This window comes from Ambystoma mexicanum, chromosome 11, assembly GCF_040938575.1.
Source record: "Ambystoma mexicanum isolate Mex_15411 chromosome 11, UKY_AmexF1_1, whole genome shotgun sequence".
Lineage (NCBI taxonomy): Eukaryota > Metazoa > Chordata > Amphibia > Caudata > Ambystomatidae > Ambystoma > Ambystoma mexicanum.
Genome location: NC_090934.1, coordinates 1,006,667,429 through 1,006,692,494, shown reverse-complemented (window position 1 = coordinate 1,006,692,494; position 25,066 = coordinate 1,006,667,429). Strand labels below are relative to the sequence as shown.

General features: G+C 44.8%; 1 protein-coding gene across 2 annotated transcripts in view; it reads right to left on the bottom strand.

Moving 5' to 3' along the window:
- Positions 1 to 19,991: 19,991 nt before the first annotated feature.
- The window catches only part of CIAO2A (cytosolic iron-sulfur assembly component 2A), a 203,333-nt gene continuing 198,258 nt past the window's right edge, over positions 19,992 to 25,066 (bottom strand). For both annotated transcript variants that reach the window (XM_069624203.1, XM_069624202.1), the window contains one exon: positions 19,992 to 22,802. In XM_069624203.1, the coding sequence (XP_069480304.1) occupies positions 22,734 to 22,802 (69 nt within the window). In that variant the 3' untranslated portion in view covers positions 19,992 to 22,733. The remainder of the gene's footprint in view (positions 22,803 to 25,066) is intronic.

Sequence of the window (25,066 nt, the reverse complement as noted above, 5' to 3'; positions counted from 1 at the left end):
CCCTGATAACAAAACGTGGGCACGTTTGGTTGTGAACAGTAGTGCTTGGCAGGTTAGTGCACCATGCCTACCGAAAAGCAGAATCATAGAAAGCAGACGAGTGTGGCACTCACACCTAAAGAGAAACAGCCAAACTCCATAGCCGAAGATTTGAGAGAAAGATTGTGTAAACATTAATCGCACTGGACACAGTACCTGGCAGGATAGTATTTTATTTTTGCATTTATAGCAGCACCCAAGACCCTCAGTTATCACGGCGCTAGTTATATTAAGTGCAAATTGAATAGGTTAAAAGTGAAAGACAAGGCATAATTGTTACAACATGCAGAAGTGGGTTGAAAGCATACTTTGGCAGAGCCACGCCACATGGTACGGAGGCTACTGCAGGAGTAAAGGACGCATGTTGCAGACAGATAGGACAAAAAATACAGTGTGGGGCTGTGCGATTCCAAATCAGCAATGACTGGTAGGTTAAAAACGAACGCAGCGAACCAAGCTACAAAACCATTATATTAAAAAAAGACAGTCACAAGGGGGCTGAAGATGTCAAATCCTGTAGTAACTGGTAGTTTAAATGCAAACTCAGCGCAAGGCTTGAAAATGAGAGCAGCATTGGGATGGGTGCACACATTGGGAAAGCCTCACCTCATGGTGAGGAGGGCTACATCAAGTAAGCAGGTACAAGTAGGTAAAATGCAAGAATGGAAAGCCCCACCTCATGGTGTGGGGGGGCTACATCAAGTAAGCAGGTACAAGTAGTTTAAATGCAATACTGGAAAGCCTCACCTCATGGTGTGGGGGTTACATCAAGCAAGCAGGTACAAGTAGGTCCAGCAAGGCCTCATGGTATAGGGGGGTTACATTGGCAAGTCATTACTTGTGTGCAAAAGTAAGTCCGTATGATCCATGGTGTGTAGAGGCACTGATAGGAGAGGGTGAGCAGATCTAGCAGACTGGTCGATGATAAAAACGGGCAGTATAGAGCAGATGGCCTGGGTGAGCTGGAACTAACGCTGTGCAGGCAGATGCTTGTGAATAAGGTGGGTAAAGGCGGTATTGACAACCGCCACAAGCATGCTTGGACAAAGCCTTAGACAGAGGCCTTGTGATAGTGGTTTCTGGTCGAGCATAGGGGAAGCAATATTTTGGGAGAGCCGACGGTGCAAATTACAAGCAACTGCGCTTAGCTTTGGAACTCTTTGTGGGTAGTGCAACGAACATCAGTTGGAGGCAGGGCTTGGTGATTAGTAGCGGCGGCGACCGGAGATACAAAGCAGAGGGGAGTTAGGCTAGTTGAAAGGGGGTGGGCGGCACTCTGGACAGGCCAGGCAAAAGTGGGCCTTAGTAGAGTTGCCGGCTTTGCATTCCCGCTCCCCGGTTAGAATAATAAGACTCAATGAACGGATCTAGTCTTTCACGGATCACTTGTTTCAGAGACAGTGTGCACAGAGGGGACAATACCCTGCTTACATTCTTCTCTCCTCTTGCAGTAGATTCCCTGGTAATGTGGCTTCAGGAGTGCAGGCCTCCACAGAGGAGTTCCTCAGCCAGGTAGAGTGGGGGTTTGTTTATTTATGTATTTATTGTTCGCATTAGGCGCTTATGCAGGAAGTAAATACTTGAGGATGGTGCCTGTAGCTGGACCTCTAGATCTGAAGGAAAGACTATCTGCGTGGAATCCTACGAGGCAGAAGACACAACTAGCATATAGTATACCAGGCTTACTGTGAGCAGAAGTATAAGAAAGGGGAAAGAAAACAGTACCATTGAGATAGAAACTGAGAAGAAGAAACCTGAGAAAGCGAGTCTGGAACACGCACCCATGAGAAGAGGAAAACCCCTTTTCATGATCCCAGTACCTGGCAGAATTGTATACGAGGGAGACTGGGAAGGCAAACGAAAGAAAGAGTAAAGAACCCACAGTACCCTTAAGAATAAAGTGTAATAATAGACATCCCCATACCGACCATGGAGGAGAAAAGGCTACCAGTCTCTCCCCTAAAAGGGGATTAGGGGAGAGACTGGAATAAAACAAGGGGTTGAGTTGTATGTAATAGAGCCATTTGGCTGAGTAAAAGACTGGAGAAGCCCGGAAGAAGGGAGACAAATACCTTGTGCTCAACATTGAACATTACAGAAAGCCAGAAGAGGAAGTCTCTCTTGGTGTTGTAAGAAGCGGAAAACATGTCGGACTACGGTTGTCCATCGGTTTTGTGCACCATTTTGGGAACTGTACTTTGTGAACTGAAGCAAAACTTTTGAAGCCATCGAGAAGAAACCGATCCCCTTACACCTTAGTTTAAATCATATAGCTAGAAGTAGGGGTTTTGACAACAGTGGACTTATTTTTGGTCGACATCCTGACTGACCCATTAGAATCCTTTGAGGCAGGGAAACCGCTCTTAGTTTTAGGGACAGAGGCATTTTTCCAATGCGTATTCCTTTAATAAGCGTTTGTAGCAATCAACATGCCACCACCCACTCAGTCTCTTACTTCTACACCCTTGCACATGTCACAAACGGAGAGCCCCCCAATAAGATTTGAAAAAAGCACAGACACTGGTGGAGAAGCTGACTGATGTAGAGAACCTTCGGAAGTCATCAGTGAAACGTTGTTGTGCGCTATGCTAAACATTCCAATAGTAAACCTTGAAAGAATGGAAATGTTTACAAGGCCAACATGTGATTCTTGAGGATTGTACCCGGCTTAGTGTGGGGAAATATCAGGGCACTTTTTAGGAGTTCATAGATAAGGTGGTACTCTCTGTGACTTTGGAACCCTTGTGTTGGTACGCAGATCATACAGGTGAGCAAGGGAAGGCAGCAGGGACAAAGAACTCTTAGAGGTACAACAAAGCTGGTTCTGCCAAGATGATGGAGGCACTTCTTAGAGGGGTTGCCAAAATTAAGGAACTCTACCATAATAGACCGAGCATTCTGATATTCCAAGGTCTCGTCTTTGGTCGCATATCCAGCCAGGCTGAAGTTCCTTCACAAGGGGAAGAAGTAGGCATACAATTAACGTGGACCCACACATACTTTGTTGGGGAAGCACCTGGTTGGGCTGGTCAAGAGTGGACCACGTGAAGGGCTACTCTGGGATTGTGCTGTTGATGGTCTTTTGCTTATCCTATTTAAAGATATGCCAGGATGCTGGGACACTAGATTTCACAACTGGCTTTTTGGGATCCGAATGTTCGAGTTTGCATTGGTAGTTTTGTTGCTTTCCCGTTTTCCTCTTCCATTCTGGAGGGTAATCTTAGGGGATTTTTAAATGTGTAAATGGGGAAGATATCTTGTATAATTAAGTGGTAGTTATTTGTGGTTCTGCTGTTCTTGGGAACATATTGTGTATGTACTGACTTGTTTGTATTTGTCTGCCAAGAAATACAATCTGAAAGAGAAAAGAATGACCGAGGAATAAACTGTCTCCGTATGCATCCGCAGGATGTTTTCAACTTAATAAGGACTTCAGTGGAATTGTATCCATCGGACAGACCGTCACCATGAGCTGAATCGCTGAAATGTCCCCGTTAGCCAAGGCAGGCTTAAACAAGCAGAATCATCTCTGTTGGACTCCCTTTCATCAATCAATATACATCATGGCCAACAGAGACGGCATGCTGCAGCAAACTTCCAGAAAGAAGGTAAAACTCGGCTGAAATGTATCCACATGGCAAGCCAACGCACCACTGAAACGCTGGGCATCTATTATAATCACTACGTATGTAGCACACAATATAGACTGAATAGTATTGCTTCTTTACTACTAAAGTAAACCGTGTTACCTACCAAAAGGTAGACTCCGCTGGCACAGGTCGTGTGCGGTGTTCAACGCACTGGGTCCAAGCAGAGGTTCAGCTAAGATCCAATGGTGCCGCAGCAATTTGCCCATCTGTAAACAAGATGAAGCTGTACCTGCTGTAGGGGCAGAAATATCTTTAAAGAAACATTTTACTAAATGATGCTACAAAGAAATACGCAACTAAGCAAATATTTTTTATTGTTCAATATTTTACACTGCACTTTAAGGCAGACACTGCTACACAAGGTATTGAAGACATTTTAATTACTCCTTTTCTATTTTAGATTTGTTGCCTATTTTACAAACATCAAGAATAGAATTTCAATATATTACTATGTATATCTGCCAAAACCTCCACTGGGCTAACGGGACCGCAGCGCCACAAAAGGGAGCACTTACAATGACATTGATTCATGTAAAAGCTAATCTTCGGCTTGCCCAGCTTCAAGGAACGTAGAGGGTTCTCCATAGGAGAAGCAGAAAAGCCAATGAATTTTCAAGCCGGCGTAAATGCTGGGGATCCCTATGGAGTCCGCTGCAGCAAAAAGGAGACAGGCTCAATAAGGATCTATTCTAAACACTGCATGCCATACGTATGTGACAGGTATCGTTTACTCAATTTGTACGGCAGAGTGCAAAGGTGGAGGGCAAAAGACAGCATACAAGTGAGTGTGCTGCCTTTTGCTCTTCCCATTTGCTCTCCCCTGCAAAAATGACCAGAATTCGGCAGTGGGGACCCATCTATGAGAAGTCTACACGTAACGGGTCCCTGCTTCCGATTTACGCAGGAATCCAAAATTAGCACCACTGTCTCTGCACACCTGAGCCAGCAGTTCTCCCTAACAAACCACATCTTGCAGAAGGGCACCCGTCTAGTCAATGGTTGAGCTCAGCAGTTCTCCAACTGCTTCTCGGTTGTGGTCTGCTGTCTCCCAGGCACTGTGTGATGGGCTAGAAGCAGCAGGTCCAGCACATGATGTGATGGCAACATAATCACAGGAATGGCCTTTTCCGCCTTCCTTGGAGTTCACGCGATTAGGGCTATTAGAACGCTGCCTGCTATACTTCACGCTTGTCTTGTGCTGAATATTTCCACATACAGACAATACCCATCTTGTGGGGCCCAATGGGCCTCGCCTTACATGAGGAACAGCACAGTCAGCCCATCACTCTCCAGATATTTGCATCTGCCACAGGTAAAAAGGTGCTACGGGACGATAAATTGCTGAAAGAAGGGGAAGAAGCTGAAGAGAGGGAACTGCAGCTGTCTGCATTAAAGGCGAATACGTATGTCGGGTTATGTGTGCAGAATAGGTGGTGCTAGGGTCAGCAGTATGGCGCTAAATTCTTCAATGCTGGAGCTTTTATGTCGGTTCATGAAGGTGGGCTGTTGTCAGCAGTGTGGATACAACATTATTGACTACTTGAGCACATGTGCATCAGGCCTCGAGGCTGGTTGCACCATCAGCAATAAAAGCCAGGGGTCTGTACCACAGCGCATTGTGTCTATTAGTTCATGGAGACTCAGATGGTCATACTAATGTCAGCACAGCGACTAGACTGCAGGCGCTCCAGTCCATTAGTTCATTAGGACAGGCCCATACCACGCATGTAGTGTCTCGTATCTTCAGCAAAGCCCCTGTGCATTTGGTTCAACTTGTGGGTGGGGACTGTCAGCACCGTGGGGCTTGGTGCCTGGACCACAGCAGCTACTATCAGTTTGTTCACTGAGGTCATGGCATATTCGCGGTCAGACTCGGTAGTCAATAGGGGACTGGTCCACAGTCCTCTTCGACGTTGGTTGCCTAATGATTGCAGAAGACGCATAAACAGCAAGGGCTCATGTCATTGGTTTAGGCTTTTTTGCCCTAGTGTCAGCATTATGGAGCATATTGCATGATCAGCAGCAGCTTCTGCAGGGCTCAAGTCAAGGGTACACGCGGGTGGACGGAGTTTCCCACTTTTGTCAGAGGGTGGACGCAATTAAAGCCGACCTCAGGGTCCAAACCGCAGTCTGGTTTGCAGGCCGGACATTTCACCACTGCACTACATGACCTGATGAAAAATGAACGGTGAAATGTCCCATTTCAGTACTGCAAGTTCCAGGGAAACAATTGTATTGGTTCTTGGAGTTTCAAACATGCACACCGTTTAACGTTTTCAAAAACACTATCAGAAGAAAATATGCTCTCTTGGTTTTGTGAGTGTGTTGATTTTATGAAAGGCAAATGCCATTTGTCCTGTGCAATGTGGGTGGTTATGCAAAGCCAATTTAATGAAATGTGCATATTTCACCTCGATATGCTAAATTCTGGCGACGTCACATCCCATTGCGTTTGTTGAGGAGTCCCCCCTCTTACATTTTTAGGACCTGACCCCTGAGCTCCTGTGTGTTTGTTTGCAATGTCAGGGCTGGTTGTGCTGATACTATGGAGGTGGATGAATGGATGTAGCTGACTGCGCTAGTTCATCAGGGGCAGGGGACAACCACAGGATGGGGAGGGGGTTGAAGCCCTTCCAGAATCTATACACGAGTATGTATACAAGCCCCAGTAAAGCCATAACAAGAGGTCCCAAGCCCACCACAGCATTCCTTCTGCTGTGAACAATTATTGTCTTCCAGACTCTAGCAATGCTTTCGTAATGCCGAACTCCAGCACAGACCCCACCGCCCCATCAGTGTTGAAGGAGGTGTGAGAGAAGAAAAAGTTACCTACCAACTGTAAAGTTCTTTCGACTGGATGTTCCTCCCACGTATTCCTCATCTTTGATAAATCCACTTCCAGCTTGCTGGCCTCGGAAATATTTTCACAGTAGAGGGCGCTGCGCGTCGACGTCCCTCGAGTCTGTGTCCCTCGAAGGCCTCCGTATCGGCGCCAACGTCACCATAGGTATAAATAGTCTTGCGTAGCGTCAGTTGTTCAGTTCCGTTTTGAGGTGCTGTTATTGTCTTGTACAAGATGGTTAGTACCCTTGAAGGAGCGTAGGCTGCAACTACATGGGAAGTTTTATTGCGGAGAAGGATGGGAGGGGCGATAAGGAATACGTGGGAGGAACATCCAGTCGAAAGAACGTTACAGTTGGTAAGTAACTTGTTCTTCAAATGGATTGTGTCCTCCCACGTATTCCTTATCTTTGATAGACTCCCAAAGCAGTAATGTGTATAGGAGGCGGAAGTAAAACAAAATGATTTCTTTAAAGATGCAGAGTGCAACACAGCTTTTCCAAATTTAGTCTCCTGGCTAGTGGAGGAATCTAGACTGTAAAAGTTGGTGAAAGTATGAGCGAACAACCATGTGGCAGCCGCACATATGTCTTCAATTGGGACTCCTCTTTGGAGAGCTGAAGAGGCTGTGATACCCCTGGTTGAATGAGCCCTGAGGTGTTGAGGAGGCTCTTTTCGTGCCAATTTATAGTACCCTATAATAGTTAGTATTATCCATCTTGAGATGGTCTGTTTCGTGATAGGTAAACCTAGTTTATGTCCTGCATACCCCACAAACAACTGGTCTGCTCGTCTAATCCTTGCAAGTCTGTTAATATAAAAACTGAAAGCACGCCTTGGATCCAGCCTGTGCAATCTCTCTTCTTCATTCCCTGGATGGTGAGGCGGGTAAAATGAAGGTAAGGTTATTTTTTATGTGATGTGGAATTCAGAGACCACCTTTGGGCAGAAATTTGGCTTGACTTGAAGAACTACCTTATCTTTGTGAAAGATTGTATGAGGAGGTTTGCAAGATAAAGGTTGTAATTCGAGTTAAAGCCACTAGGAAGACTCTTAAGAGTGAGAAACCTTAATGGACAGCAATGAAGGGGTTCAAATGGAGTACCCATTAGACATTTTAAAGACTAGCTTTAAATCCCACAGGGGAACTTGAAAAGGAGTTGGGGGAAAGACATTAGTCAACCCTTTCAGAAATTGAATGACTATGGGCAGTTTGAAATATGAAGGCTCCTCAGCCGTGAGCTTAAAGATTGACAGCACGGCGGGGTAACCCTTGATTGTGCCGACTTGAAGGCCTGAATTTGCCAAGTATAGTAAGAAGGATAACACCATTGGTGTCTCCTGGCTAGTGAAAAAGGGTCAATATTCTTATCTCTTCACCAGCTGCAGAATTTGTACCAACGGCAGCGGCATAAAGATTTAGTTGCTGGCCTCCTGGCTGAAAGCAACACCTCCATTACGTCATCCGGAAGGTCCCAATCTTTGTATCCCAACCTTTCAGAAACCAAGCGTGAAGGATGAGGGTCCCGATATCCGGATGTAGAACCTGACCTTCCTTCTGCGAGAGAAGATCCTCTCTTTGTGGAAGACGAATCGGAGGACAGATGGACATGTCTAGAAGATCCGGGTACCACGTTCTCCTGGCCCAATCCGGGACAATTAGGATCATGGGTTTCCAGAATCTCCTCAACCTCCTGATCACTTGAGGAAAGACGGGAACTGAAGGAAACGCGTACAGAAGTGGAAATTCCTAGTCCACCACAAACGCGTCCCCTAGAACTCCTATCGGGGGAAATTCCCTTGAGCAATACTGATCGCACTTCCTGTTGATACTGGTGGCAAACAGATCCACTTGCGGGGTTCCCCAAAGGGCGAAGATCTCTCGAAGGATTTCCTGAGCTTTTTCTCACTCGTGGGAGACGGTTCTACATGCTCAGAGCGTCCGCTGTAGAGTTCTTCTCTCCGGCTAGCTGAACTGCCGATAGAGAGATTCCTTATTGAATTGCCCAGAACCAGAGCAGCATTGCCTCTCTGCACAGTGGCAGAGACCCTGCACCTCCACTTTTGTTGAGGTAGTGCATGGCCACTGTGTTGTCTGTCATTATCAGGAAACTGTTTCCCTGTACTTATGGCAGGAAAGCCTTCAGCGCTAGTCTGATTGCGCTCAGCTCTAATAGGTTGATGTGTAGTTTGGATTCCGATGGAGACCAACAACCGTTGATGGTTAAGTCATTGGCATGGTCTCCCCACCCCGTGAGAGAAGCGTCTGTGACTACGGTTATCTCCAGCCATGGTTGCCAAAACTGTTCTCCTTTCAGAATGTTCTCCCGACAGGCCCACCACTGAAGGTCTCGTGCTACTCTGTCCAGGATTTATAGGAGATCTGACATTCTTCCTGAGAATTGCGACCACTGGGTCCTTAGCGCCCACTGGAGAGATCTCATTCTCAGGTGAGCCTCTGGCACTAGAAAAATGCAGGATACCATGAGGCCGAACAACCTCAAAAAGTCAAAGGCTGGTAGACGCTGGGCATTTTGAAACCTGGTGACCATCTGTAGAATATCTTGAGCCCTCACCTATGGTGGCAAGGCTTTTCCCAGGGATATGTCCAGGACTGTTCAATGAATTGGAGTCTCTGTGATGGTATCATCTGTGACTTCTTTAAGTTGAGGGAGAAGCCCAGTTTGTGGAGGAAGTGGCAAACCTAATCTAGATGGATCTAAGCTTGTTCCAGGGACACTGCTGTGATCAACCAGTCGTCCAGATAGGGGTAGAAATGAATCCCTTCCCTCCTTAGACTTGCTGCCACAACCGCCATTAGTTTGGGGAAGACCCTCGGGGGAGAGGTTAGCCCAAATGGCAGAACCCAAAATTGCTAGTGAGAGCTGCCAATGGCGAACCTCAGGTACTTTCTGTGCTTGTGATAGATTGGCACATGAAAGTAGGCATCCTGAAGGTCCAGAGATACCAACCAATCCTGAAGCTGGAGGGCCTGAAGGATCTGAGAAAGGGTTACCATCTTGAACTTGTCTTTCCTGAGAAATTTGTTCAATTCTAGCAAGTCCAGGATGGGTCTCAGTCCTCCGTCCTTCTTTGGTATTAGAAAGTAGGTGGAATACCAACCCTTGTTCTTCTCCACTACAGGTACCGGTTCTATGGTACGTTTCTCTAGCAGGTCTGAAATCCCCTGCATAAGGAGCAGGTCTGGGAGTTTCAAAGTCTTGTTCCCTGGTGGATGACTCTGAGGAGTGTGTAGGAAAGGCAGGCAGTAACCTTGGGCAACTGTTTCCAATGCCCAAGCATCTGACGTAATAGTCTGCCATTCTGTCAGATGAGTTAACCTGCCTCCTACTGGTGTTTTGTGTGGTGAGACCTCAGAGGGGTTTAGAAGCGGCTGACCACAGGTGAATCGTTTCTGGCCCCTTTGAGCTGGCTGCCCTGTTTTTTCCGAATGCGCAGTAAAAACGAATGGGCTTCCCTTTCCAGGATGTACCTGTGGGGCGATTTGGAGTTTGACGGATTGCAGCACCAAGTGATTTTGCTGCCGCCTTTGAGGATTGCAATTTCTCCAGACTGTCATCAGCTTTCTTGCAAATAGAGAGGTACTGTCAAAGGGCATGTTCAGAAGCTTGGCTTGTACATCAGGAGAAAAACCAGACTTCCGCAACCATGCAAATCTGCGGATTGTGGTACTCGCTGTCATGGCTCTGCTGATGCTGTCAGCAGAGTCGAAACCTGTTTGGAGGGACTCACACATCGCATCCTTCCCATCCTTGACGATGTTCAAGAATGCGTCTCGTTCCTCCCCTTCTGGGAGACGGTCAGCCGCCGATGAAGTGCACACCCAAAGGGTGTGGCTGAATCTCACTAGCGTGCAAGTGGCATTAATAGACTAATAGACATCGCTGCCTGCACTACTAGACTCTGTGGATTTGGGTGCTTACTTAAATATTCAGTGTCTGAGGACAACACCCTGTATTTTGCAGAGAGCTTTTTATTTACTGTTGGGATAACCTCCAGTGTTTCCCAATTTGCAGCTATTTTTCTCTGCAATGCTGCATGAAAAGGAACTATAGGGTCTTCTTGAGGCTCTTTATCCAAGGAGGTCTGTAAGATCATCTTGTTGGAAAAGGGGTGTAGGTGTTGTCCACCCCATACATTCCACAATTCTTGCCATAAGGGCTCTGTAAGGCATTTCTGCATGCTCTCCAGGTTCTGGTCTGGCAAATTCTGCCTCTGAAGAGGTATCTATGCCACTGGCATCTTGTAAAGATTCTTGAATCTCTCTCAATCTATTCTCCTCAGAGATTAATTCCTCTGGAATAGGCGCTCTTGTTGTTTGTAAACCAAAAGGCCTCTCATTGTCAGAGCCCTCCCCTTCATCATAAATAGAGGATAAAGCTCTAAAATATTCAGATCGTGGAAGAGGGGTAAAACCCATTTTCAGAGAAGAGGGTGCCAAATTGGTGGATACGGCATGAGAAAAAGTTGTAGTTGCAGACTTCATAGGTTTCGACAATCCTGTAAATGGCATCGAAAAAAATCAAAAAAAAGGCCTCAATGCAGTCGAGAGAATCCTACCCAGTGTCGTCGATATTGTCGACGCCACTCTCGATGCCTTGGACGGGACATTCGACACCTGTAGTGCCGATGGCACAGTTGGGGCCTGCGGCTTCGAGGGCTTCTCTTTCATCGAAGTCGACGAAGGTGTCGATGACTTGTGCGTCGAAAGTAGCTTCGACGACTGCGTCGATGACGCAGTCTTATTCGATTAAATCTTGTCTTTACTCGAGGGTTTATGACGCTCTCGAGGGTTTTTGTTTGCCGGGTTCGATGACTCTTAGCGATTTGGTTTTTTCGGGTCCTTCACCCAGGGTATCACCTCTAGGCATCTCTGAGTGGGTCAAGGCCGCATTCTCGAAGACCCTAAGCATTTTCTTTCAAAATTCCTCCCACTTAGCTGGAGAGCTGTGTTTAGCAGGGCAGGTGATCCTTTCTGGGGAAGAGGATGAAGAAGAGGGTGATCTAGGACGCCTCTTCTTAGAATGTCTCGATCTCGAAGAGTGGTGGGAACCGCTTCGAGACCTCAGTCGGGAATGTTTCTTTCGATGGTGAGGAGACGAATGTCTCGGCTCAGCCGAGAACGATTTCGACGGAGTAGAAGATTTAAAAGGCTTACCTCTTTCTAACTTCCCCCTACGCTCCTTCAAGGATTTCGCTGTCATGGACATACAGTCCTCACATTCCGAACACTGGTGCTCTGATTCCCGGCACCACAAACAGATCCTGGTTGGATCCGTCAATTACATCTTTTCAGCACAATCTCGACATTTTTTTAAGAAGGATCGTGGTGTTGATGTTTTAGACGAAGATGCCATCATAGGATATTAAGATTTTCGAATATTTTCGATGAGTAGAAAAACCGAGCGTTGCATCTCCGAGGCTTACAAAGCACGGAAAAACAGAACTGAGCAACGGACGCTGCGCAAGACTATTTATACCTATGGTGACGTCGGCACCGATATGGAGGCCTTCGAGGGACACCAACTCGAGGGACATCGACACGCAGCGCCCTCTACTGTGAAAAAAATTCTGAGGCCAGCAAACTGGAAGTGAATTTATCAAAGATAAGGAATACGTGGGAGGACACAATCCATTCGAAACCCTATTTTCTGACCAGTTGCAGTTTCTATCAAGTTTTAATTAACAATGTGATTGAGACATATGCATTTCAAAGCCCAAGTAGTTATTTCATTCACAGTAAATTGAATCACAAAATAAATGTCTACTTAACATTTTGTAACCTTGACTACGAATATTTCTTGTGAAATGCACAAACACATGTTAAAATCACTTTTTGTGGTAATGTTAATGTCTAAATGTGACTCATGTCAAATATGCACAGCAATCTCATGGTGTCCCAGGTATGAAATAATCAGCTAGTCCTGGCTCTTAGACGTTAGACCTTCATTTTGCATTCTGGCTTACATGTATAATATCCAAATAACTTAGAAGCTATTTTCTTTAACCCTTAGCCTAGTCTTCCTAGGTGGGCAGGCTTAAGCATAGCTTGTGCAAATGCCCGATCAGCGTTCCCCGGCAGGATGCATTGTTTAGTAGACCATGAAGTTAGAGGGGGACGCCCATGTGGCTGCTCTACAGGTGGCCCTCTTATCTCCGGCCAAGGGACCAACGTCTCTCACATAGAATGCCCCTGAATGCAAACCAGAAGCGGAACCTCACTCAAAGTGTGTGCCAGAGATCTCACCTCCTACAGAAGCATTTCAACCCTTGACAGCTAATTCATACGTAACACACTCTGAGAGGTAGGAAAGGTGTTCAACCTTTCCACATACACCAGAAGAACCGTTCGGATAGACAATCCACACAAGGTTGCAGAAGATCCTCAGCTCAGGTAACTCAAGAATGGCAATATCCTGAGAATGATGAAATGAAGAACAAGGGGTAAATCCCAAGGGAGAATTGGGGGACCAAACCAGAGGCCCAGCCACCAGGGCCACATCCTATTTCAACCCTACCAAAGGTTGCCCCACTGCCTTAATGGCTTCGCACTGTGCCCGGTAGGAAGCGTGGGCAACACAGAGATAAAACCTCTCTTTCAAAATATTGAGAAATAGTGCCACACTGCAAAGGAAGGACACTCTCGGTCCAAAACCATGCTGCAAATGCCCGTGACTGCTTACCATAGAACCACCAAGTGGAGAGACGTCTGGTGCTTTGACTAGAAGTCCACATAGGAAAACCACTCTCAGGCTAATCTGTCCCTTTGAAGGACCATGCCGACAAACGGCAGTTGTTGCTCTGCTTCCATGGAGGCAGGTTTCTCACTGAAGAATGCAACCCCGGTAAGAGCAAGGGAGGGACCTTGGACAAGCGGTGGATAATAAACCTGGTCCTCCTGGGGCAAAACAGGGTTATTAGCAGAACCCTGAAATTGGGATCCTTTATCTTGTGGAGGGACCCAGTAAGGAGTGTAACCAGGGGAAATCCATACAGCCAAAGCATGGAACGCCCTGCCCACATCTCGGTCGGAAGTCTGCCACCTGAAGACATTCCAGAAAAGCCTTAAAACACATCTGTTCTGACAGCTTTCTCTGAACCTTTCATGACACTGTCCCTCCCTTCTGCCCAAACCCTGAACTTTGTAGTGTGTTTTATGGACCGTCTATTGTGTTTTTTGTTCGAGCGCCCCGATGCCAGCAGGCTTTCGGCGCTATATAAATATATAAATAAAATAAAAATAATTGTCAAAGCATCCGACTCTACATGCCCCACCTCTGATGTGGGTTGCCGATAGTGAAAGAAGGTTTCCTATGCCTATTCACCATACATGTTGTGGACCCCTTTTTACTGAGGAAATAGAATAAGACCGCTCCATGCCGGTTGATACGAGCAATAGCAGTGGTGTTGTCTGATCCAACTACAACAGGGAGCCAGTTGACCTAAGTGTCAAAGACCAAAAAGACTCGGCAGTTTTGAACTCTTTCCAGACAAAACTCATGGTGTGTTTTAGTGGACCCCTGGGCCGGGGCCTCCACCCCAGTAAGCTGGCATCCCTGGTGAGAATAACAAGGGCAGGGAGAGATAAAGGAAACCCCCTTCTGTAGATTTCATGGGTCCACCCATCATCTGAGGACCCGCTACACAAAGCAAGACAGGATATGGTGGGTCAAAGGAAGCTGGCCCCTGATGTCTGTGCAGGTGGGACAAGGGTCAGATATGAAAACAGCCACTGAGTCACACAAATGTAGGCCACCACCAAACCCTGTACTCTCATCCAGGGTCTTGCAGGTCTACTTCGAGACTGCAGAGTGTCTACCTCCTTCCTGATGATCCAAGGCCTTTCTTCAGAGAGTTGAACGGTGAGAGAGAAACAACGCACCGATGAGCTGCAGTTTCTGGAATGGATGCAGGTCAGATTTCTTTCAGGTCATATGGTGGACTTCGCCTGTTGAAAACATCTAATGGAAAACAATTTGATCATTTCTGATAGTCCAAGTCCAACGCACTTCTGGTCTGGCCCCTGCATGAGCCAATCTCAAAAAGGTACAGGAAAATCACAACCCGTCCTTGTGTAGAAACGCCAAGAGCTTCATAAATACCATCGGGGAGGAACAGAGACAGAACAGAAGGGCGATATATTGGAAATGCTGGCTCTGGACTGAGTAACTCAGGAAACACTGATCCTACAGCCAAATGGGAATATTGAGATAAACATCCTTCTGATACAGAGGCCAGCCAACCACCAGTGGAAATGAGTGGAATGATCTTCTGACGTGCTTCCAATTCAAACTTGATGTTCCTGACGAATATAAAGAATACCTTTAGGTTCATAATCATGTGAATATCCCCTGAAGGATTCGGTACAAGCAATGCAATGGAGTAACTCGCCCAAGCTCTGGGAACCTTGTGAACTGCCCCATTCTATAGAAGAGCATACATCTCGGAAATAAAGGAATGCCATTCTCTTTAGAGGGTGACAGTGCCATACTGTCCTCATTGTTCTGGTATCAAGAGGCCTTGAGGAAACCTCAATGGCATAACCCCTTTCAATGATCTCCGGGACCAAGGGTCTGCCACACTCTTTCCACTGCCTTTTGAAAAACTTAGTCTCTCACGATTAACTCTGACGGGCAGGTAGCGCTACCCAGGAGATGCCACCTTGACCAGGGAATCTGGCATTGGGAACAGGAAAGCTGACTGAGTCGACACTTTAAGCTCTGTTCGTTTCCTCTTCTTGGATAAGGCCTCTTGGTTACTGCCCTTTGATATGCCCTGAAAGTTGAAGGAGGAGACATGTTCTTTCTGCACAGAATATCGGCTGATTCATCCTGCTTGTGTGCCATGTGTATTGCCTCTTTCTGCTATTTGCAGAAAAGCTTGGTCCCCCTGAAGCGTAGAAGTAATGCTACAAGCTTTTGAGTGGAGCCCATGGTCCAGTCCTTGACATGCACTTGTCTTCTGGCTGCTATAGCCATAGCCATTGTTAAGGCAGCCATGTACGATAAATCCAACAGGAACTCAGTCTGAAGTTGCATCTTCTCCACTAAATCCTTACAGCCCACGTCTGAAGTAATCACCTGTACAAGAACCTGGAATTAGTCCAAGACAACCTGAATGGTCAGACAACCATACACATTGTGCCTCAGGGCGAGGTGTGCACTTGTTTACTTTTTCCTTGTGGCAACATCAACCCACTTGTCGACAGCTTATTTAACTCCTGCCTCCTCTAGCGCCATGGATGGCCACTAAGTCAATGATGACAATCAAACGTCTATTTACAAGGACATAGGCAATGCAGCCTCTGTCGCAGTCACGGACACAGGTGTTGCCATGAAACATGGGATGGTGATGCAATCTGGATCAGAAGAGCAATTTTTATTTGGAAGGAGGCTTGGCCATCAGAAGCACACTAAAACCATGCAAAACACCTGGGCTTATCACACCCATAAACAGGTCAACTTCGACCATAAACTCCACACAAGCAAATACAAACTTCCTCTCTATCCTAAGATTGAAACACTTAGGCCACAACAAATCTTGTTCAATATTGCTATCCTCCACTATTGTTTAAAAGAAAGTCATAATCAAGGAGTCCACATCAAGGACTTCTATTGCATATGACTAAACATTTGGAGACAGTGACTTCAGTTAGCTTGCTGCCACTTTTCCGGCTTAAGACAAGTACCTACATCACACAGGAAAGGGTCTACATCGTTTTTCCCCTATGCAGTGGCATGTAGATTATTTGTACAAAATTAAAGAGGAAACAAATGTTTTAGACATTTTTAAAGTACTAACCAACACAGGTCATAGGATACGTTTAGGTCTATATGACCATTGGGTGAAGAACCTGTGCCACTCAAAGCACTCCATTGGGGGTGTTGTGGTCATTACACACTGCTTCCATTAGTATCAACTGGACCAATACAGAGGGACTTCATAATTGGAGGCCACAGCAGGGTATATAACATCTGCATCGCTAATGTAGCTTTGATCAAAGAGGTTACTCTTAATCCAGATACAAAAGAGATATCTGCATTAGAGGATCCCATTTTGTCAAAGGGAATCTACAGGCAGAATCTGCCACAGTCAGTTGCATGAAAAGCTGTTCTTTAAATCGCAGCTCTGTAACAATGCTGCTTCCTGATCGAGACCAAATGCAGATCTGCCGGAGAATGAACGCTGCCACACAAGACAGTCTGTGAAAAGCTTTAATGGCAAATGAGCGAGAGTGGTGGGATAAGGGGTTGGAACTGATGGAATTCCTTCAAGAAGATAAGCAGTATCTACTCTACATGAAGAATTGGTGGCTTCCTATAGTGGTATCCTCATTCCAATGTATCTCTTCTACATTGCCACAAAGTAGATCAAGATGAAATCGCCCAGTTCATAAATGGAGAAGAATTACTAAAGCAAACGTGAACCATCTACTAACTCGAAGTAAACAGGAATACATGATGTATAAGATCAAGCACTGCTATGATAATGTGAGCGCTTTTGCACAAGGTGGTGTTATGCATGAACCAACAAGCCAGAACTCAGCAGTAAAACCCAGTTTCAGCATCTTTATGGTCTCCTCGGAGACAACAGCAGCAATTATCTCATTGTGAAAGTCATTTTTCCATCAACAATAGGACCCGTGTCCAGGAAGAACAGAGAAGTATTAGTACTTGCCAGACTATAAGGCACCGGTTGAGGTCAGATTAAAAGATGCCCATTCACATCGATAAAAGAAAATGATAGCAGAAAAATCACTGTGGAACCCCAGCCAGGAAGACAATTTCAATAAAATGTCCACCCGCTCCCCTGCATTGCACAGTCATTCTGCCTCTTCCCCAAAAGAGAGTTTACTAAGATGGACAACTGCTGAAGCGAGCAAGAGCTTTCTTTACTAGCCAAAGTTTAACAGTTTGTCCCAGTGCATCTGTGTGCACAGGGAGCACAATCCCTTCTTTCCAAAAGAAGCTGCCACAGTGTGGTCCATGCCCGACCTGCACCTGCCTAATGCATTAAAGGAAATAATGTAATCACAGCAGGTGGGCCAGTTTAAGATTACCGCAGATCTGAAGGGGGCAAACTTTGCCATTACGATACAACACCAAGAAAGGAACAACACATTTCCAACAGCTGCTCGAGGAAGCCGGTGCAAAAAAGTGCTGGGCAAGCCAGAGGAAAATGCAACTGCAGGCAAAATACCCAGCATACGACGAGAACAAGCTCTACAATGATTTGTCACAACATCCAGGTTCGCAGAAACGGGAGCTGCATCAGCTACTTAAACTGACTGGTTAAATAAAGATTTCTCCAGTGGACCAGTTCATTAAAAAAGGGCAGAAAGTCAATTGCAGCTTTCACAAAAGCAGCCTCTCGTAAACTCTTGAGAAAATGGTTTAAGACATCTGAACACAAGAACAAGCAATCCACCAATTCGTGCCCCCTATGAGATTCCAAAACGAAGCATAACCAGTCCAGGTCTCCTACAGATTGCCCTTCATGAAGCATCACACATGAAAACACTGTTTGTCCAGAAAGAAAAACACAATTCTTCACCTGAATCTACACACTGAGGTTGGCAGCAAAGAGGAACAGGTTTTTAAAACCTTAATCTACATTACATGCTTTTCTTATTTCTTTAAATGGAAGCTGTTCTAAAATGTGTTGAGAGGTCAATTGCCAAGTTGGTGTGTTGTGTAACACAGACCTTTTCTCATTTATATCACTTTGCTTCTATGAATTTTGAATTTGGCCAGTCTTGCTACCTACAAGAAAATAAGACTAAACCATACTACATTTAGAGAACTAGTAATTTATATCTTTTTTGAATGAATGAATTAAGAGACCACATTTGCACCCGTTCAACAACCAGCTTGGGTGCTTCTGAAACAAGAATGGCTCCGTCCTGAAATGTTGCACAGTTATGACATGAAAAACCTTTTACCGAAATAGCATTTATGGTGACTATCGCTTGAGCTCAGCAGGTCAGTGAATTTCGGGTATGGTCTACACACGAGCTTTAGACTTTATTTCACAGAAACAAAGTGCTACAACCACCGCCAACATTTCAACTTAGAGTCATTTTTTAAGTCCACCTCTTTAAGACTTTTGCTCTGCTAGTGTTCCTCTCAAGACAAGTACCAGTGTGAAGAAGGATTCATGCAAGGAGTGTCCAAAGGGCTTTAAGATCACATTGACAGAATATCACACGTTAACTTCACAATATTCTTTGCAGCATTGGCGATGCAGAATCAGAAACAGGAAGTCTGTTCTGATGGACGGTGGCATGAATAAGATATTGCAACCCCCTACTCAACATGTAGATTGCATTGCAATAACTTTAAGGGCATAATGCTGCATCCATTGGCAACATACCACTAGTGTAGATTTACTAGGTGAACATGTGCTATGCTGCCTATACCGATCCCAAATGCTTGGACTCTGAAGCACAACAAGACATTCACATAACAGTGCTAAACAGCCTTTCCTCGTGCCCCCTTGACCAGGGTCAAACTGCTTGGTACTCTACACAAACTATCTATGACAAAATGGTACTGCAAATTAAGTTTTCTACTTGTAACATTTTTATAAGCTTGATTTTTAAAACAATATGCAGTCCAGCCGACTTCTCCACGAAGTACACGTAATAATCAGCTGATCCCATGCGACTGGCAAAACAGAAGACAGTCTATAAAAAGAAGGGTTCCAGGCTGATGTAAATCAGAACCTGTCGATTCCTTTAAAGTCCGTTTACAAAAAGGTTCAAAACTATTATGGTTGGCTTATTGCATGTACACAAAACAGCTTTCGTTACAAAATAAATAACTGTCTCCATCACCGAAGCTATTACTGTTGATTAACTGCAAACCGCCCTTTTATCACTTACAGTGACTGCCAGGATGGGATAAACCCTGCTTGCTGCAGTTTCTGAAAAAACATTAGGACACCAGACAAAACAGGCTCCGTTTTAAAGAGTACAAAGACCTAACCAGATGCTGCTATGAGACATGTTTCTCTAGGACATTTCCTACCTCACTGAACTCTAACCTAGCACACTAGAAACAGGAAGATGACCACATTAAAAAAGTGGATCCGCCAAAGTATTTGCATTTTAACTGAACTGATGGGAAATTGTTAAGTTATTCTCTGTCCATGCGTATGTTAAAAAACTACGGAGAACATTTTACTGCAGTCTAAAATATTTAAACTCATTTCACAATGATGCCATGTGAAAGAGTGGCATGATGTATCCAATGTACTGAATACAGAAACATGTTTGGTACATATTCTTATAATATTGAGCTCTGAAATGAGTTGCCAGCAGTCTTGTATAAATACTGCCAAGAAGAGAATCCACTTTGTTGCACAATATGTGCATGTCCTTAGTATGTCAAACTACATAGGGAGTGGAGTATTCATGTATGCGAAAAAAGCACACGTATATTGCATATGATATATTTTATTTCTATCGCGCACATACACAAGTGTTTCAGAGCGCATCACATTAAATTTCATTATATACAACATGACGAATACGGAGGTGTCATGTATTGGGCCATGTAGAAACGCATTCCTATCTGGTTTACTTATGCCGTGGTGTAAGTGGTTCCTGGATGCACAGTTCCTAATGCCATCACAATCAACCAGCAATTTCAAACTTGGGTCTAACTGCACAGGTTCATTCTTGGTAATTGGGTGTCAGCAGGGCCAGCAATCAATTCAATCCGTGTGACGACAATGCACACCATAGAGACGGCCACAAAGTAATCCTGAAATAGATTTTAGTGAGTGAGGGGACAGGAAGGAAGAAGGCAAACTTTTCAATTCATGACATGAATGCATAACGTATTAGCCAATGAATTAAGTCCAACTTCTGCAGTAGGAATGGCAAAGATAACGCATTAGGTAACGCAGGAGTGTAAAAAGGGAGTTGGAACGGCTGAACAAGGGAGTGAAAGTTATCCCTTCAAGACTCCCCAGACTGCTCTCTTGAAGCAATGTAAATATTTAATTATTGTTACGCTCCTGCTTTACATTATGCATTATCTCTTCACTATAGAATTCAGAGAATTTGTTGTTGGCGTTTGCATGGACTCGAACCATAACCCGACAAAACAATCTGTTCCTAGGTACCACTCCCTCACGAAAAACACATTATGGGAATATTTTGAAACCTCCAAAGTGTAGCATTCACGCAGGGTAGATATTTGACACCACCACATGCGGACATAAGCAGTTAAACAACACTACTAGTTGCTTTTCCCTGAGAATAGCTCAGCTGAATAAAACAAATGCCAAAACAGGTCAGAATAATGGAAACTGTGTCTCCAGAAATAACATGATAAGCGGACATGAGGCAGAAGACCTGCAGATTTCTCTTCATGGTAAACAATTAAGAATTAAAAGAGACAATGACTTTTCGTTTTTTACATAAAGTCATGTACTGGGTCATGTTATATATATTTAATATTTTTGTTCGTCTTTCCGTGAATCTGGACTTTAATATTATCCATGCGCATACGCGCACCGTGTTTTATCATTCCGAGACTTATGTACCTTCTACTGAAAAACGAGGTTTACGCTCTGAGCTTAAAAATATGTACAAGGAAGTGCCGGCAACCTCATTTCCTACCTCAATGCTAGAAGGATATTTTCAGCAAAGCACAGCATCGCTCTGGCAACATCATTCTGATGAAATCCAATGCACTGAGTCTGCAGTACATAGTTATAGGTTGCTACGTGACAAAAGTTGAGTTGTGAAAAGGAACTCCTCTTGGGAGTGTGCCCACTCTCCCCCTGCAACACAGTTTTGGGGTTGAATGGCCTGCTCCACAACAAGATATCAAGCGCCCCTTCTCAGCTCTAAGATGCCCTTCTTCAGAGCTTTCCATTCCCGATTCTTGTTCAAAGGATGGTAGCAGCTGGGTGCAGCATATTGAGGGCAGGGCAGAACACTTGGTGGGCCATGCTCAACACAATACAGCTGAAGCCAGTTCTTCCAAAAATGTCAGTGTTCTTCATTCCAAGAAGGTTGATCAATGATCCACACAGCATTTGCCAAGTTTATCTATACGTGGTCTATAAGGTTCCTCAAAGCATATTCCCACCATTCTCCACACAAGTCTCTCCTAACCATGTGCCCCAGGTTCAATACAATAGGGTCTCCAAAGTTACATAAAGCAAATGACCCAGTATCCAAAAAGGAAAACCTTAATAGATTCAGTGTTCCAAGGTCCTCCTGCAAGATGTTTTTCACCAAAATCCACCCGTGTTCCCCGCATAAGGTGTCCCAGGTTCTCCACAAGTTAACCAAGTTTATACAAGGTTTGTAACAAAACGAGTATTCACAGGACCAGCTCTTCTCCTGTGACAGTTACTTATGTTGGCATCAAAGAGCATTTTGACTTTACCTGTAGCATATGGTAGAGCCGGTGTAGTAAGTACATCTACAACTAGCAGACCTGCAGGTGTACTGGGCCCACAAGTCAGCAATCCAGACAAGTAAGTCTATTTCTGGCTGAAGGTTCCGAAGGGAGGGTTTAGGACTGGTTACACGAACCAGACATTAAAGTATCTACTTGAGGGTGAAGTGGCAAGTGGAAGAGATCGGCAGGCAATTGCTCATACAAGGGGTCTTAAATAATTATTATTTACAGGAATACAGAAATAGGGGAAAATTACCCCAACATGACATGTGATAGAAAGAGCTGCATACTAACATCAGGCTTTCGTAAACGACCAATTCTGGACTGACTGTCCACCAGGATTCTGGTTACGATACAAGGAGTTCCACCCCACACACCGCTGAACTGGTTTAGGGATCGCAGCTATCGAGCTGAATAAGCCCATTCCTGAGAGCTTCCAGCCGTTTTGGATGGCACAGCCAACTACTGTGCAAACATGAAAACAAATCCACAAATGTCTTCAGAGAACACAGCACAAGGAACCAGGTGTTCATAGCATGGTTCAGATTCCAGTCTGCCTGCAGACCAGTGAACACTGTGGTGGGTCTCAAGCAGCCCAGGAAAATACAGGTTTGTGTCATTATAGAATAACAGTGTAATTTAGGGGACACAGGAGCCACGGACATGATGCAGGTCAGACACAGGTTGTTTTCGAGAGACTCATAACTGGGTCCTTGTGATTTCGGAAGGATCTATTCGGGCTCTTTGACGCAGTGTTCCACTATCTCTTGGAGGCCTGGATTCTCCATTGCAGCAGCCACTCTCTCCTTATCATTGATCTGCTTGTTAACTGCAAAACAAAAAGACAGATGAAAAGACATGTATAAAAAAGGAAATAACAGAGGAATCGGGGACACACATCTCTCATGCAAACCTCCAAGCTTAGAGTCAGACTCTCTTATTGGAAAATCAGAACACTACTCAACAGCCTGGTGCATTTGGAAAACCAGTAGGAATGACAGAGCTCAGAGTTTTAGCAAGAGATTTAGGGTTTTTCCAACTGTCCTAGAACCCAAAATCTGCTATTTTTGGAACACCCATCTAAACACCTACATAGGACTACAGGACCATAACTCCTCTGGAGTTAGGATTCAGAGACTGTCGCCCCCAGAGGTTAACATGCCTGCCCTTAACACTCATTCTAGAGCTGGACTTGCTTGGTTTGCCCCACAGAGCTTTATCAATGAAGTTTAGGTCGGTATCACTCCATAATTTCGCTGTGAAAAATGCTGAGGCTGAAAATGTAGTATGTTTTACTGCACATTTCTACGCAATAATATGTGGGGATTTGGGCAATAAATAATGTATGGGGTGTGCAGGGAGGCTGCGAGGTACCTCATCCTGCATATAATTGCATGGAAATGGGCGGAAACAAAAAAAAATAATAAATAAATAATAAAAACAGTATTTTTGGTTTCAGTATTTTTTTTCTAAAGATAATTACATGGATCCTTTGAAGCCCAGCCCTTCAATGAGCGTCAGCATTGATATCCCTGTTTATAGGCATTTAGTTTGGAAATGTTAAAACTGTACATTTTCACAGTTGGTCAATTGATCTCAAAAACTAAAAAGTTTGCAAATACTTTTTCTATACTTTACATTGCTATCCATATTTTGAGTTTGAAAATGTAAGTTTGACAATGTTTATTCTCTTGATGCACTTAATTTGTTACAATAAGGTTTAAAGTGATTGTACTTCTGCTGCCTTCCAGACATCCGATTCTCGATCCTATGCTCGAGTACATGTTCCCCATCCTGTTGTCATAAATTTTATTTTAACATTATAACGGGGCCAGAGTGCACACCCATATGTTCCTGCCAACCCAAAACCATTATTGCCCAAAACTAGGGTACCATGTGCATATTTCAGAAGACATTTCTTTTAATATTATCTGTTTCTTCTCTGCACCCAGATCTTCCATTTACCTTGGTTTTCAAATTTTCTTTTTTCAGATTTAAGTCGTTCAAACTTTATTTTTGAAACCAACTACCATCAATTGAGAAGGTCTTCTTGACAGGAACATCTGTACTTCAATAAAGGAACCTTGCCCTTCTGAGAAACTAGCATCTCCAACCTTTCCATTCTCAGAGTGCGCGCCTTGTCACTAATTTTTAACCATTATCTTCCAGGAGTCCCGGGCTCAAAAGGCTGCAGCACCAGGGCCATCATGCCTTACAATGGAGAGCCACAAACATGGCTTTCCCCCTCCCCCTATCTGTGCTATGGAAGGAGTTGTTTCCAGTCACCTGCAAGAGAAATTAAGTGCGAAAAATAGAAGTACCAGAATCCTTAAATACACTATTAGTCAATTAACCTGCTACACCTGAAAAGGAAATGAAGACCCACCCGAAAAGGTAAAGAAACACAGCCTCCCTGAAGATTGATGGAGTCATGAAAACGAGCGTTTGGAGGAGAAGTCAATGCAGGAAAACTTGACTGGCAACAGAGTGCGCACCTTGTCACTAATTCTTAACCATTATGTCACAGAGGAATCTATAACACCTATCCCACAGGAGCTACTAACTGCTATTTCAAGGAAGAATGAGACAAAGGGGAAACCAAAGGTCTCAAGGAAAAACCCAGAAAGCACTCCTGTGCTACCAAGAAGGACATCCCTGAGAGCACGGTCCACAATCACACCTGTGACTGCTCCACCATCTGAGGTTGAGTGTGAGGAAAACCAGGAAAGGTTGAATCAGCTGCTGAAGATTCAGAGCTGGAAGAAGACCTGACCCCTGTTGGAGATCTGGATCCTAAAGACCATCCTGAGCTGCAGTCTTTACTGACAGAAGGTGGCCCCTGTAGGGCAGACTTTAGCAGAGGCCAGAGAGAGTGTCCTACTCTTGAGGGTCTTCGCCAACAGGCAGCTTTCCCAGCTGGACCGGCAAGAGCCAGGGAAGCATAGGTTGTACTAGGAAGATGGCCTCTTCAACAGTTAACCAACAGAGTCTATCCCATGGAACTACAGAAGACTTGTAGTGCCTTTAGAGAAGACAACAGTTCCTACAGTTAGCCCACGAGATTTCTTTGGCTGGTCACTTGAGCTTCAAGAC